The sequence below is a fragment of the Chamaea fasciata genome, unplaced genomic scaffold (assembly GCF_029207755.1).
Source record: "Chamaea fasciata isolate MVZ Bird 193981 ecotype frontalis unplaced genomic scaffold, bChaFas1.0.hap1 SCAF_4, whole genome shotgun sequence".
Classification (NCBI taxonomy): domain Eukaryota; kingdom Metazoa; phylum Chordata; class Aves; order Passeriformes; family Sylviidae; genus Chamaea; species Chamaea fasciata.
Window position 1 is genome coordinate 73,208,839 of NW_027094089.1, and position 14,975 is coordinate 73,223,813.

At 43.6% G+C, this 14,975-nt stretch overlaps 1 protein-coding gene across 2 annotated transcripts in view; it reads left to right on the plus strand.

The window, feature by feature from the left end:
* Positions 1-14,975, plus strand: part of PAX5 (paired box 5) — a 131,331-nt gene that overhangs the window by 38,306 nt on the left and 78,050 nt on the right. For both annotated transcript variants that reach the window (XM_066181993.1, XM_066181992.1), the window contains exon 6: positions 11,107-11,282. In XM_066181993.1, the coding sequence (XP_066038090.1) occupies positions 11,107-11,282 (176 nt within the window). The remainder of the gene's footprint in view (positions 1-11,106; positions 11,283-14,975) is intronic.

A 14,975-nucleotide genomic window follows, 5' to 3' on the forward strand; every position in this document is an offset into this window, starting at 1 on the left:
CAGGAACAGGCTCTCCAGCTCAAGAGATCTTTGCAAAAATTTCTGTGATGAGGCCCAAAAAGTGATCCCCTTAACCTCTCACTGAATAAAATCAGGTTTTGAAATAACACAAATACATGCAGGGAGATTCACCCACACGTGCTTAATAAGAGCTTCTGTGTGATAAGCACAGCATCAAGGGAGTTGTACTGTATACTGCTGAGTTTCCTGCAGGATAAATAATTAATGTTTAGATGACACTAATTACTTACAGCAATTAGAAAAGAGCTACACTGTTTTTCCTTAAAAGTAAAATCTTGGCTGTTTAATTTTGTTCAGTTTCCAGTGTGTCAGAACATTCATGGCAGAACCATAAAATACAAGCATATACAGAAGCACAAGATTTTTGTTGGGTCACCATCTACCTTTTTCATATAGAATCCTAGAACACCAGTCTGGTCCAACCTTTACTGGCAAAAGCATGGCCTAGACAAGACAGTCCAATACCCTGCCCAGCCAAATCCTAGAAGTGCCCAGCACTGAGGAATCCAGCTCTGCCCTGCAGAGGTTATTCCAGTAGCTGCTTGTTTTTATTGCTAATTATTTTCTCTGTGTGTCCAACTGCAATCTCCCCAGGACTCACTTTTACCCATTACCCCATATCTTTTCCATATGACTACTTGTAAAAAAAGGGAGTTTCCATCTTCTTTGCAAGCACACTTTTTTTTGTGGAACATGACAATAAGGTCTCTTCTAAGCCTTTTCTTAAGGCTGAACAAACTCAGATCACTCAGCCTTCGCTTGTATGGCAGCCCCCCAGCCCTTCATTTATCTTTGTGGCCATTCTCTGGCCTCTCCAGCCTGTCCACATCTGTTTGGCACAGTGGTGTCCAAAACTGAGCACAGCATTTCCAGATAGTGAGAACAGTGTGGCAATGACTTCTCTATCTCTGTTTACAACACCTTTGCTGATGCAATCCAGAATCCTGCTGGGCCACAGCAGTTCACTGGTCATTCTCCCTGAGTTTTGTGTCCACCAGCACCCTCAGGGTCCCTTCAACAGACCCACTCCCCAGCCAGGCTGATCCGAGCTTGTGATGCACTCCTGGATTAGGTTTTCCCAAGTGCCAGACTTTGCATTTGTCTTTGCTGAATTTCAGAAGGCTACTGTGAGCCCACTTTTCCATCCTATCAGTTTCTCCAGGAGGAGGTGGTGAGAAACCATGTCAAAAACCTCAAAGACATTGAGAGAAACAGTGTCGATCGCTCACCCCACCAAATATTGCTCTGCACACCCCATTCATTCACAGCCTCTCCTGTACCAGCTGACAAGATCTCCCAAACTGGAATGGTGAGAAGTGGGGTGGTGACAGCAGCATTATACCCTCCCTCCTGGAGGTGAGTGCTGAGGCTGGAGGATGCCAGAGGCTACTCAGCACAGGGTGGGTGCAGCTGTGGGGACCTCCCATCAGTGCCAACCCCTTAGGCACTGCTGGTGACCTCCCTGACTCTGGGAGCTGCCAGACAGCAAACTGCATGGTGGTGACTCGGGCACTCTCCAGCTTATGGTCACCATGGCAGAGCATGTCTGTGTTCAGGTAGACAGGAAATGAAGCCAAAGGATAGATGTGGCTCCTAGGTGTAAGAAGTACACAGAAATTTAAGTGTTAAAATCACATTACACAGCTGTGGAGGATATTTAAAGCATAATTTCTTCCAACTAATGCATGTAGATAAAATATATAAAAACATCGTTACACTTGCACTTTGTACTACTTGTAAAAATCTGTAGCTGTATACTACATTTTATAATGTTGTTTTATTCCTGTGTATTGCATTATGGCTGCAAGCCATCATGGTGGTTTCCTCTGTGACATTGGTTCCTTCTTTGAGTAAACACTTGAAGGCTTGAGAGCACTGTGATTTTTTAAATCAAGGGGTATCTCATTTATGCACAAGAAAAGTCAGCAGGTATTAAGAACTCTTTAATAGTGGTCTTTGTGGATAATTACACAGGAAATGTGGACAGATATCTTCCATTTGTAAGACAATACACAGCACTGCTGCTGATAGGGCAATCTGCACCCTCCACAGGCTTTTTCTCTTCTTTGCTTTTAGTAAATCCAGCCTCATCATATCTCGGTGGTACTGCTTCAATGTTTTGCGAGGAATGTGCATTTTAGGAGAAGTAGCATTGCTGTTTGGGATTCCTCTGCATTTCTTAAGAGCTTTGCCATCCTTGAAAGCTTCCCACCACAGGCAGAGCTTGCTAGAATGCAGCAGAGCTCATGAGCCAGAGCTGGTCACTGTTTGTGCAGACCTCATTGGACTGCTTGTCCTACCACCATTTTTCCTTTGGTTGTCAAATTTCTGTCTCCTAGTATTTTTCAGAGCTGTAAATCCCCTCCCTCTTGTTTGAAACAAGAGGCCATTTTAGCATTTCCAAACCTACTCAGAGCACAGTTTCATCTGCTGCCTGCATTAGTCCTTGTCACCCAGGCATACATAGAAAATATTTTTTTGAAGGAAGTGATGAAAAGATATGTTATGACATGGTATGGAAGTAGGTATAAACTATGTTAAAATTTCTTCAATAAGCTGTTAGCAACCTTTTAAAAATGCCCTTTGAGCTGGAAGTACATGATATGAAGTGCACGTCTCTAAAGCTGAGCACAGTTTATAAAAATGGATTAGGAAAGAAATCAGTTTCACACAATCATTTTTTAAGGAACTTGTCATGACATTTTGTGTATAATTACTGGAGTTACAGCTCACCCTGGTTACTACAGAAATCACAGAAATACAAGCATATTGCACACCATACTGCAGCTGGCCAAGGGGTGCCATGAACCAGGAGGCTTTTCCAGGTGCCCACAATCTCCTGTGGCCCAGGAACCATGGTGGGGTGCATGTTGCCACTCTCTGTGTCAGGCTTGGGGCATCAGCTCTCTTTTTTCTCAGCCTCTTCCTTTCAACCCTCATCTCTGCACTTCTAAATTCCCCTCCATGCAAGGAGGTATCACTGACATAATTTTTGCTGTTGTTTAAATATAAAACTGGCAGAAGAGCAGTCACAAAAGTTCCAGTGGTTTCAGCAGTCCCTCCAGCCACTGTTCCCAGGTAGACTCTGCCATGCTGTGGGGCTGGTGCCCATGGGCATCACTGTGGTTCCTTGAGGATGCTACATGGAGGCTAAGTTGCCAGGCTAGGGATGGTCAGCACACCAGGACATGCTGCTCCACTGATTTCTGACTACTGTGTGCCTGGATTCCCACGGGGGTGGGCACATCAGCACAGCCAGCTGTGCTGGGGTCCTAGAGCAGTGCAGGAGACAGTCCAACCAGCTCTCCTCCACCATTGCAGCCCTCTCTGGAGCTGCTGGGCAGCAAAACAGGTCCAGGCCTGCAGTCAGATGCTCTGACCTGTGGGAAGTCCCCCAGCCCAGGGGCGCTGTTTGCCCCCCTGTGCAGACTGGGCAGGCTGCAGGGCTGTGTCCTGTACGAGCAAGGCTTAAGGCATGAGCAAAGTCCATCCTGATGGTAGTCTGGGCAGGTGCACAAGCAATCCAGCTCCACTCAGTGGCACTATTTGCACAAATGTTTGCTCAGATGTATACACTGTCAGATTCACAAGCATTAGGGCTGCTGAAGTGTGAGGTCCCACCATATCTTTGTTGAATGTGGGATGGCAGAGATGGCAGGTTTTTCCTAGGAGATACATAAAAACATTTCCACATATGGCTACAGTGGGATTAACTGGAGGAGGACAGCTGTAATCTCACAGGAAATCTACTCAGTAAATGAAACTCACTTTGTTGAGGAGTCTCATAACCAGCTTCATTGTGCAGATTTGCAGTGATGCTTTGGGGTGGCATCTCGAGGGTGTACTAGCACAGCTCCAGCTCGTATGTGGGAATACAGCCTGACTCCAGCTTGTACATGAGGGAGGATCTCTAGCTGCTTTACAGAAAAGAGACAAATGTCCTCATGGTGGAGAAGAGCTCCATCACTCAACATTGAAGGACCAGAGGTGTCTGGTTGGTGATAGAAGTGCTAATCACTGTGCTGCTTAGCCTTTTAGGAAGAGCAGCAATGACAGGCCAATGACATGGCACAGCTCCTTTTGTCCTGCTTCTTCCATTCCCCAGAGCCAGTGCAAATCTGATGCTGGATGTACAGGGACTGGCTGGACTTGCTCTGCAGTGGAGATGGGTGCTGCTGGAAGGGTTGTGGTGTGGTGAGGGCTCATGTCAGGGAGCTACAGAGATGCAGCCTCATCTGCAAGACTGTGCAGGGGGTGAAGGCAGCCTGGGAAGAGACAGGGACCTTCCCGTTCCTGCTGGCTGGAGTAAGGGCAACTGGGAGCAAGGTGCAGTGGAATCCAAATGACCCTTGTCTCTAGCAGTGCAGGGGACTCTGCATGAGCAAAGGGAAGGAGGGAGGCCAGGCTGGTGACAAATGGGATGCACTCAGATTGGCTATGCCTTTAAATGGCAGATGAAACATCACTGAAGACCCCTTGCCATCCAGGGCTACCACAGGCATGGTGAACCCTGGCCAGCCCTGTGCTGCTGGGGTGTGCAAGTGTGCTGGCAGTGTCCAGCTGGGATTGTTCTGGGGACACTCTGCCTGTGTACTGGTAGTGTGCACTGCTTTTGCCGCACACAAGGGCTGGAACCACATGGCCACCAAACTGTCACCGTCCCTGCTTGTCCAAGCACTGACCAGCGGGCAGTGGGCTTGGGCCGTTCAGATTCCTCATGTCCTCACCCTCATCCTGACTGCAAAGTTGGTAGAATAGCTGTAAAAACAGAACATGAAGGTGAGAGTATTCACCAGTGCTTCCCTGAGTTTTCCTGCACTTGGAGGCAGGACAATGCACTGCTGTTGGCAGATATGGGTCTCTGTGTCTCCAGAAGGAGCTGAGCTGGCCCAAGTATATCTAACAGGTCAAGGCTTGAAATGAAGAAGCAATAAGCCACTGAAATGGTACTATCACCGAAACATGATTGATCAATTGAATTCTATCAGAGACAGTGGGCAGTGAGATTAACTCAGGCCTGATGGGTTCAATGAGTTAAAGCATGATGTTCATTTCAGCTTCATTTCACCAGTCTTTGCTTGTGAAATTGGTCAATCAATAGAGGTTGAAGATCATATATATATATATTGGTGACCATCTTATAGGGAATATAATCTAGCGTAGTCAGCTCCTGACTCCGGCTGCCTTCAGTGGGTAATGGAGACAGAGCAGAGACTCTATCAGTGCCACTGAAATGGCCTGATATCTTCTCCAAATGAAAAGTATTTTTGGATCTCTGATGATTTATCATTTTTTCCCCTTCTTTCTCACTTTGATCTATGATAAAACTCATACCCACCTTTGTGAAATACAGTGATTTCTCTTGAAAATATTTGCACAGTGATCAGCTATATACACTTCAAAATATAAAGATACTTTTAAATTATATTGTCCTTCAGAAAAAAAAAATAACAGGGCTTAGAAAATTTGAATAGTGTAAATACAAAGATCTCTCTCCACCTATGTGGTCCTGAAACTAATGCTTTGCTGGGAAAAGCATTCTGAGGCAGCTGTCTGCCTAATGTATACAATCCTGAGAAGGTGGTATGAAAATTAAGCTTACATTTTAAACAAAACCTTCCATGTGGTAATTAAACAGAGTCTTTATCTTCTCTGGACTAATTTACAGGCATGCTACAAGAAAACAAATCACCTTTTTGCCTCCTGGTAATATTTCATTTGCTTCATAATGTTTTAAATGTGGTGAATAACATCCTCCCTAATTAGCCTGCGTTTCCCTATAAGGTAGAGTAATTAAGTATGATAACAGGTAATGAAGTTGGACAGTACAAATTAGAGGCAGAAATCATGTCCTTTACGAATGTAGGCTGTTCATAGCACTAGCTATGTATTTCCTTGATTCACCCTTAGAAGCATATTGCTCAAAAAAAACCCCCAAAAAACAAAACAACAACCAAAAATAACCAAAAACAAAAACAAAAACGAAAACAAACAAAAAAAACCCAAAAAACAAAAAACAAAAACAACAAAAAAAAAACCCAAACAAAAAAACCCCTGAAAATCTGAAACCAGTAGATTCCTTTTATCTTCAGAAGAGCACTGCATCAGACGAATCTACCATGGAGGCGCACACTTCACAGCGCACCTTTATTAATAATAGCATTGGAAATATTAGTCCAGCTGGATTTGCAGTTGGCACCTGTTTCTCAGCTGTTGTCACCTTGCTGAGACTCTCAAATGGAACTGCACCAGGGCAAGGTCCGTCCCACACTGGAATGCAGTATTTAAATAGAATCATAGAATCTTAAAACACTTTGTGGTGGAACAGACCTTTAAGACCACCTTGTTCCACCCCCTGCCATGGGCAGGGACATTTTCCACTATCCCAGGCTGCTCTGAGCCCCTTCCAGCCTGGCCTTGGACACTGCCAGGGATCCAGGGACAGCCACAGCTTCTCTGGGCACCCTGTCTCAGGGCCTCAGCACCCCCACAGAGAAGAATTTCTTCCTGTTCTAAATCTCTCTTCTTTCAGTTTTAAACTCTTCCCCCTTGTCCTATCACTATCTGATATTGTGCTGCTGTCCTTATCAGTATAAAAAATGGTGGAGCTGAACCATTTCTGTATTTCAGTGCTTTTTACTGATATTTCTATATTTTGCCTTGTTTTCATACAAAGTTTTAAGGCTTTTAAATATTCTTTAGTGTTTTGTGAAGATAGTGTTGTCCATTCTTCCTATTTTGGTCTGTAGTCTTAGAAACAATATTTTAAATCAAGTGGGTTATGTGATGAATATCACTAAAATTCTGGTTTCCTCATGTTTACCAATTTCAAATATTCTCCTGCTTTTTCAGAAAGGATGTCATGGATGAGTATCTAACCACAGAAGTGCATTAGAAAAATGAGATCTTAATTTATCAAATTCTTTCAACTGATCTTGTGATTTGCTTAGGTCCTCAGAAAATAACTTGCTCTTAATTAACAAAGATGTATTAGTTGCACTGTCCAAGGACAGGTCAGACAGGACTTTAGCCAGCTGAATTATGGAAGGTGTCCCTGCCCATGGCAGCTGAATGCTACTTAATGATACGTAAGGTCCCTTCCAACCCAAACCATGCAGTGATTCCATATTTTCTGGATGATATCCATACCACTTGGGCAGTCTTTTGCCAGCAAGACTGTGGGTAGTATCTTATCTCAGAGGAGGACCTCTTCTGTACCTAACTCTTCCCAGACTTTTCGTAGGTTGCTCAGACTTTGGCTAGCCAAAGAAAGTCTTTGCTTGTGTTTGATACCAAGATTATGTCCAAGGCAGGCCAGCTTCTTTGGCAGCATGTCTGGCTTTTGTTGTGAAACCACAGGTCAGTTTTTCTGGGCAAGCTATAAACAGAAGGTGACCATGCATTTCAGAGTTAGAAAGGATTGCATTTTCCCTGCCAAGAAAATGCCTATCAGTGAGTTTGGAGCCAGGTAGGATGTTGTTCAGACCTGTCTCCAAGATGACAAGACATTCAGCTGCAAGTTGAAGGTGGGATTGCTCTCCAAGCTGTGTGCATCTATGGGAAACTGAGTCAGTGTTCTGAGCTGCGTGGGATGCCTGGGAGGGGCTTGAAACCCTCAGAATCAGATGGTAGGGTGGCTGTTTGAACAGGTGTGGCACGTGCTGTGGCCCTAGTGCTGGAGGAGCAGCAGGTGCAGACTCTCCCTGCAGCATTGTGACAGGTCTTAATGCATTACATCTCAGTGCATTTCATCAGAAGCAGTTCAGGAAACTGTGGGGTAATGGCGTCACCTTATCCCATATGCACAGTCTTACAGAGATAAAGGAATGTTTGTTTGGGAAGAATGTAATCTTTTGTATTAAGGAGAGTGTTACATCTCTGCTCTTTACTTGAATTTCCGGAAAGAGGCGATTGAATTGGGAACTAATTGTTTTGCAGAATAGGTAGGTATACATGTAGGGCTGTTGTCAATAAAATGTGGATGCAACCCTATGTGGATGCACTGAATATATGAAAAATATTTTTACCACTCCCTGGGGCCTATTTATAATTAAAATTGTTCCAAGCCTTTCAACAGTATTTTAATTATCGAAGATATTCTAGTTAAACAATGTATAATGTTAATGGTAATATTTATATAATGTCTAGCAGCCAAACACATCCTGAAGACCTTCATGAACTCCTGTGTGTCATACGCAGTGTACAGAAAGTCCTTTAGCTCTACAGTGGAATCCAGAATTAACTGGCAATTAGTCTGAATTAGGGAGACACAGTGCAAAAGTACAAGCTGTTCCTTTGCTCACAGGATGTGGAGAGCAGGTGATTAGTGACAGTGAGGGAAACTTGGGTGGTTCCTTTTGTGCAGTGGCAGCCATCTCAGTGGCCCCAGTCCTGCCCGACTCCTGGCCAGGTCCCTTCCCTGGCACAAATGCTGCACACATTATTCCTCATCCCAGGACAGCCTGACTGCACTGGAAAGTGTGTCTTGGAGACTGATCCCATCTTGCGTCCTCAGGACAGCATGTAGAGGTGCTGGCAAACAGGGATGTACAAACGGTGCGAGTTGGCAGCCCATTCTGCCTGGCAGCATATGTTGTGCTTCCAGCAACATACCAAATGCTGACCTTGAGACCAAACCTCTCCAGAGCCCCACTGCCATCTCCACATGATTTTGTACTTTCCTTGCACAGAGAAATGCCCTTCTCTTCCTTGTGCTTTGGTGGCAGTGCCTTAGGGTCATCTGCTGCCTCACTGCCCCTTGAATAAAGGGCAGCTGGGATAGATGCATGGATGTGATGGCACAGGCACATGATGGTACCTTTATTCCTAGACTCCACACTTGGGTATGCAGGGTGGGAGACCCTTCCTAGCACTATGGTGCCCCACTGCCTGTCTCTGGCTGAGGCTGCTGTCCCCAGATTAGCTTTCATTGGCCTCCTCTTCTGCAAGGTGTTCACTCCAAAAAATCTGGAGCTGCACTTCACAATAAAGTGCTGCTAGTGAAAGGTGGGACTGCTGCTTCATCTTCAAACACGAGGGGATCTCACCATACTTCCAATCTCCGCGTGCACAAACAGTGCACAGACTGTACTGGAATTACCAAGAACATGCCTGTCTTGTGTAATTTCACTGCCTTTTGTCATCCCCTTTATCCCAAAACTGCATAAAACTGTAACTTTGATGCCAAATTGTGAATAACAGTTTAACCTGAAATTTAAAGTTAGTATTTCCATGCTCCAAAGACAAGGTCTCCCTGGCCCTGTGCTACCATACAGCTACCAAGCAGAATTTTAATTCTATAAGCTATGGTTGACTAAACTCAGCACAGGGTCTATTAAATATTTTTTGATTAAGAATAGTTAAAAAAAAAAAAAAAAAGGAAAACAAACTATTTAAAGATACACTGCTTTCTTGTATCCCTCTGTACCTTTCCACACTTAGACATCCTACTCAGACCACAGGTTCAGGTTTTTGTTTCCCTTCCTGTGTGGAATAAACTGATCCTTGCACTTTACAAAAGCCAACATCATCTACCCTTGATCTCAAATTGAGAAGGAAGTTTCCAGCATTAACTGCTAACATCAAATGTCTGTTCAAAATAAGGAGAGTTCTGCTGAAATTCAGCATTAGCAACTGAGGTTGAAAGAGGTATTTCCCTGTGTTGGTCCCTCAATCTGAGAACTCTGCCTTAAAGAAGCCCAGTTTTCTGGACAGACAGCATTTTCTGCAAAATCCATCTATGCTAAAGATGATCTTAAATCAATAGTCCTTTGTAAAAAATCGTGTCCACCAAGCATCACTTGTATTACTGATGGCCAGCATGTGCTTGTGGACACAACTGATGTCTACAGCAAAAGGCTGTTTTTGTGCAGATCACCTCTATTAGATTACCTCTATATTTAGAATCAAAAAACTTGATGCGGAATCTGCCAGAGGAGGTCTAGGTGATGTTATTCCTCTGCTGACTTCTTGGACTGTAAGCAACTGCAGCACTCATGGAAATCTTACTGTTAAGGATGCATTTGAATTCTGCTCCTCAGAACTATTCTGGCAGCTAGATGCTATTTTTAAAACATTTCCTCCCTCTGTCTAGTTCAATGTTGCCATCTGGAGAAGAAATCTGATATTTACTGCTGTTCTTGGAGTTCCACCTCCTGGAGTCCTGGGAATACTGCAGATCTCAGTTTTCAGTGCATAAAAGACATATTTTCAGCACTGACAGGTGAAGAAAAAGTAGGAAACCACTGTGAATCTGCAAAAAGCAAATCGAAACAAGTCCCTGTATTGCAAGAGTCTTTTCAGACTGCCAATCAAACATTTTTCAAACTTGTCTTATGGCTTTTCAGCTATGGTCAGTCACTTACAACTCTTGCTAAAAATCTCTTCCAAAGGGGAGAAGGAGGAAAATGTGCTTTGGAGCGCAGGTTTGAGTCCTGCCAGTAAGCTGGAGAAATGCAAAGTGAATTGGAGGGTCAGGAGTACATTTAGGACTGGGCCTTGCCGAGGGTGTTGCAGTGGTAACTCAGCTCAGGGGTTCCCCACCTTAGTACAACACAGGCTGTGTTGGTGCTTTGGGGTTGCTGGGCCAGTGCTGCTGATAATGCTTCACAGAGAGTCCATGCCAGAGCTCAGAGTTCAGCATGGGATGGAGTTGAGCAGGACTTGCAGGTAGCACAGGAAGAGGACAGAGTGTGTGGGTGGTGACTGGACAAAGCATTCTTCTGGAGTTGACCCAAATTGACTGTGACTGTCATCAGGCCATCTACTTATCCTGGGTGTTCTCCTGTATACAGACCATGAAGCAGACAGCTTCCCAGGTGGCACAATAAAAGTGATGCAGGCAAAAACGTGACTGTTATGCTGTATCCTGCATTTAAATGATGTGTGAAGTTGTTGACAGGTAAAGGATTGCCTGTATAATGCAAGACTGTACAGTGTGTTTTCCAGCAAACTGTAACCTCTCAAACAGTCTTCATGGCTTTATGTACTGATGCCTACATCTGTTCAAGAGATAAAATGAAACACTCTACTGTAGGTCACACCACAAGACTACTCATATTTCCCTTTCTCTCTCCTCTTTTAAAGGTATTCAGGAAACTCCAGTACCAAATGGCCATTCTCTTCCAAGTAGAGATTTTCTTCGGAAACAGATGCGAGGAGACCTTTTCACCCAGCAGCAGCTAGAAGTGTTGGATCGCGTCTTTGAGAGACAACATTATTCTGACATTTTCACAACAACTGAGCCCATCAAACCAGAGCAGGTACTGTTGCAAATATTTCATGTTTTCCTGATATGCTTTCCACTGGCAGAGATCTGTTTGGTGGACATCACCAAAAGTAGACAAACATGAAGACAGATGTCTTGTCAAGTTTGTTTCAGTCAAGTCCACATTAGTGATTAAAGCCTATTAAAAAAATCAAGGAAAACACTCATTGTTCAAACATTAGTAAGTGTTTGGCTATGAAATGACACCTGACCTGGACCACGTGCATCAAATGAATCTTTAAAGAGCACCACGGCTTCTGATGTTTTTGTTAGATCAAAAGAAGACAGTGCAGGTAACAAGGAGAAGACTTGCAAAACCCAATGCCTAATTTTGGTTCACAGTGAGCAAGATCGTGGACACAAATCAGATTTTTGTATCCAGAAATGGCTTCTTAGACATGTAACTGGCCATTTGCTGAAACACATGATTATTATGTGAAGGGTAAATTAATTGCACCTATGGATCTACAGCGTGTTTGAGGAGGACTTGGCACTAATATTTTGGAAAAAATTCCATTTTTGCAGGCATAGTATAGAAGCACATGAAAAAACTGATGAGCTACGTCTCTCTGTGCTCTTCTTGGGTGGCAGTATTTAATTTAGCTGCTGAGAAGGAGGTAGAAATTAATATATTGCTGTCAGCACCGATATTAGTCTAGCTTGCTACTTAATGATGTATTCAGCCATTAATCTTCAGTGTTCTTAATATCAGACATGCTTTTTAGCAAGGTGGATGGACTTTTCTATCACTGATTTCCCTTGGAGGAATCTATACATTTGAGGGCCATTGGAGATTCTCTTATGGCAGCCTACTACCATTGTGGCTTCAGTTAAGGAATGTGCATACTTTTTTCTTTTTTTTTCTTTTTTTTTTTTTTTTCTTTTTTTTTTCTTTTTTTTTTTTTCTTTTTTTTTTTTTTTCAATTACTTACTTAGGCTGAAAATCCTGCAGTAGAGTAGGAATTCCTCATTCCTTTAAGCTCATCTGTCATTTGTTGTTTCATTCATAGAGACATTTGCTTTTCCCCACCTTCTGCTGTTTTTGTGTTTTCCCTGATTTGTGTGCGCTGCGAAACTGCAGATCTGAACTCGAGCTGGGAAGAGATAGGAAGTGACACCATCATTGTCTCTGAAAGGTGAAGTGGCCTTCACGTACCACTAGATGGTGGTTATCCCATCCAAACACGGGTGATGCTGGAGAGGGCAGGCACTGTGCCCAAGGCTATGGCAAGACTTTTCAGCACTGGTAACCCAGGAGTTGAGCCTTGTTAGATCTGTTCCCGCAAAAATTTAACAGGCAAAAATAGTCACTGCAAAGAGAGCAGTGATGGGAGGGGACTTTTTATTTGTTTTTGTGTTCCAGAGCCTCTTTGTCATGGCCAGCTGTAGCTCATGGGAGACAGTACAGCAGTGAATGAACATTTATTCAGAGATAAACTTTTACTTTTTTTTTAGGAAGAATGGGAGATTTCAATAAGGATATTGCTGATGTGTTATCCCAATTATCAAATACGGGTATGTTTTGCTCTTGATGGAAAAAGAATTTCCCAGGGCCACATAAGGAGTTGTGTCTAGAATGGCTCTAAGCAGCCAGGTTATTAAAATTGGAGATATGCTGCTGTTAATCTGATGAACAGGATATTCCTTGCCTGCTCTGGGAAGTCATGTAAGGTGCTGAGAAATCTGGCATTATGAGGTTCAAAAGGTACTTTGCAGAACTACATTGCCTGGCATTTTTACATGTAATTACAAAAGAAATTTGTAGCTGTTTGTTTTCATTTAGTTTGGAGTATGGTCTTTGCTTTTGGAAGGTCAGACCATGGTTAAGGGCTTGCAGCTATTCGGGGTCAGCTTCTGCTTTTTGATGGTATGTGAAGGGTAACTTTCAGCATGACCAGATGCGATCTGTATGACTTGTTGCAGCTCACAAAGATACTGTATGAACCCCAGCCCTTAGAAACAGTCTCACCTCACCTCCTTGATGAGTCAAGCAAAGCTGTCATGTTGCTCAACCAAAGTGGAGAAGCTGTCTGCATCAATTAGTAAGGCCAAACAAATCAATGAGATATCAAAGACTGAGGATAGTAATGATGTGCCTTGGAAAACCAGAGCTGTCCCTGGATTAGGTTACTATAGTAAAGCAAGATCTGCCTGTGACATTGGTCTGTCCAAAGTGCTGCTGGACCCCAAGGTGGTGCTTTAGGAGCTAACTCATTGGTAGATGTATGGAGCTTTAAGCTCTTTCTGTAGAAGAAAATATGGAAAAGATATGGAGCTTTAAGCTCTTTCTGTAGAAGAAAATATGGAAAAGATACTCCTCCCCATGGAGACAGGATATGGGAAGAAGAATGGTGTGAGCTGCTGACCCATTGTTTATCTGTTTTATTAGAAATGTGATCCAGCAGCTGCCAGCTGAACATCACTAATTTTGGTTCAGCACAAAAGCTTACTGATGTGCCAGTACTATTCACCTGAGGAGGGTTCCAGGTATTTCACTGGAATAACTGTTACTCTATAGACACTGTAGATCCCCTTTTTTTTCCTGTTTTGTGGCTCCTCTCTAAGTCTTCCTCCTTACTTTTGTGCTCAGGGCAGGCCCTTGGATATGGTGGGGGGAAAGAAGTCCCTCCTGCACAGCACAATATTTGCAGCCTCATAATGCTTTGTTCTTAGATGCTGCCCAAAATCCTCCTGGTGCATTTTCTGCACAAAAATTGTCCTTCCCTTTATGAGTCCATTGCCCTCCATGTAGGCAGAAGGGCTGATGGTCTGTGTGGGAGTGATTGCCCACCACTGTGTAAACTTTGAGTACTTCAAATCCACTTCCTTCAACTTCCCATCTTGATATTTCTCTCAGTTAACCTGTATAAAATGGAGGCTCTCGAGTTATTTATCATCATATGACATGGTTAGAGGATGATGATAATAACACTAAGACTGTGGGTTCAATTCCTTACTTATGAGTTGGAGTCAATGATCCTTGTGGGTTCCTTCCAACTCAGAATATTCTGTGGATCTGTGAATCTGTGCTGTACTGTTGACAATAATCATATTATTGTCACATCTTTCACATCTGCCATAAGTTGCGGCATCTGTGGAGGAACAGATACTTGTCTTTGGGGAAGGGCTTATACCATGTTGAGAGAGAAGGCAACCACTGGACAATGACAGGGAAATAAAGCATCAGACAGTCCTTTGAGAGAAACAGTGATGATTGTGAGTGCTGGGTGAGGCAGGGATCCCACCATGTGCTCCTACCATTAAAGACTGTCAGATGCAGTGCGTTAAGGGGCAGAAGTAAAGCATCAGCTGTTACTTGCTTTGTTTTGCAGCCTAACACCCAGTCGTGCACTTGGGCACATGCACATGTGTGCTCCACAGCACAGATGTGTTTCCTGCATGTGTGGAGCATTAAAAAAAGAGGCAATGGCAGAGGGAGCCAGGGGCTGAGGATTGTCTATGCAAACAGCATCAATTCCTTTCATGTCTATATGTTGTGGGGAGAAACCATGACATAAAGTCACACTCTGGCCCACCTCCCCCTTACAGAGCCATGCTATAAAAACAAATTCTTCTCTTAAGAGAATTCATAAAAACGAAGGCCCTTCACTCATGTTTGTGCCCTTTTGTGCTCATTTTCTGCAAATAGCCCATGATTAATTTGCACTGGCTGCAAATGTTCACAGAA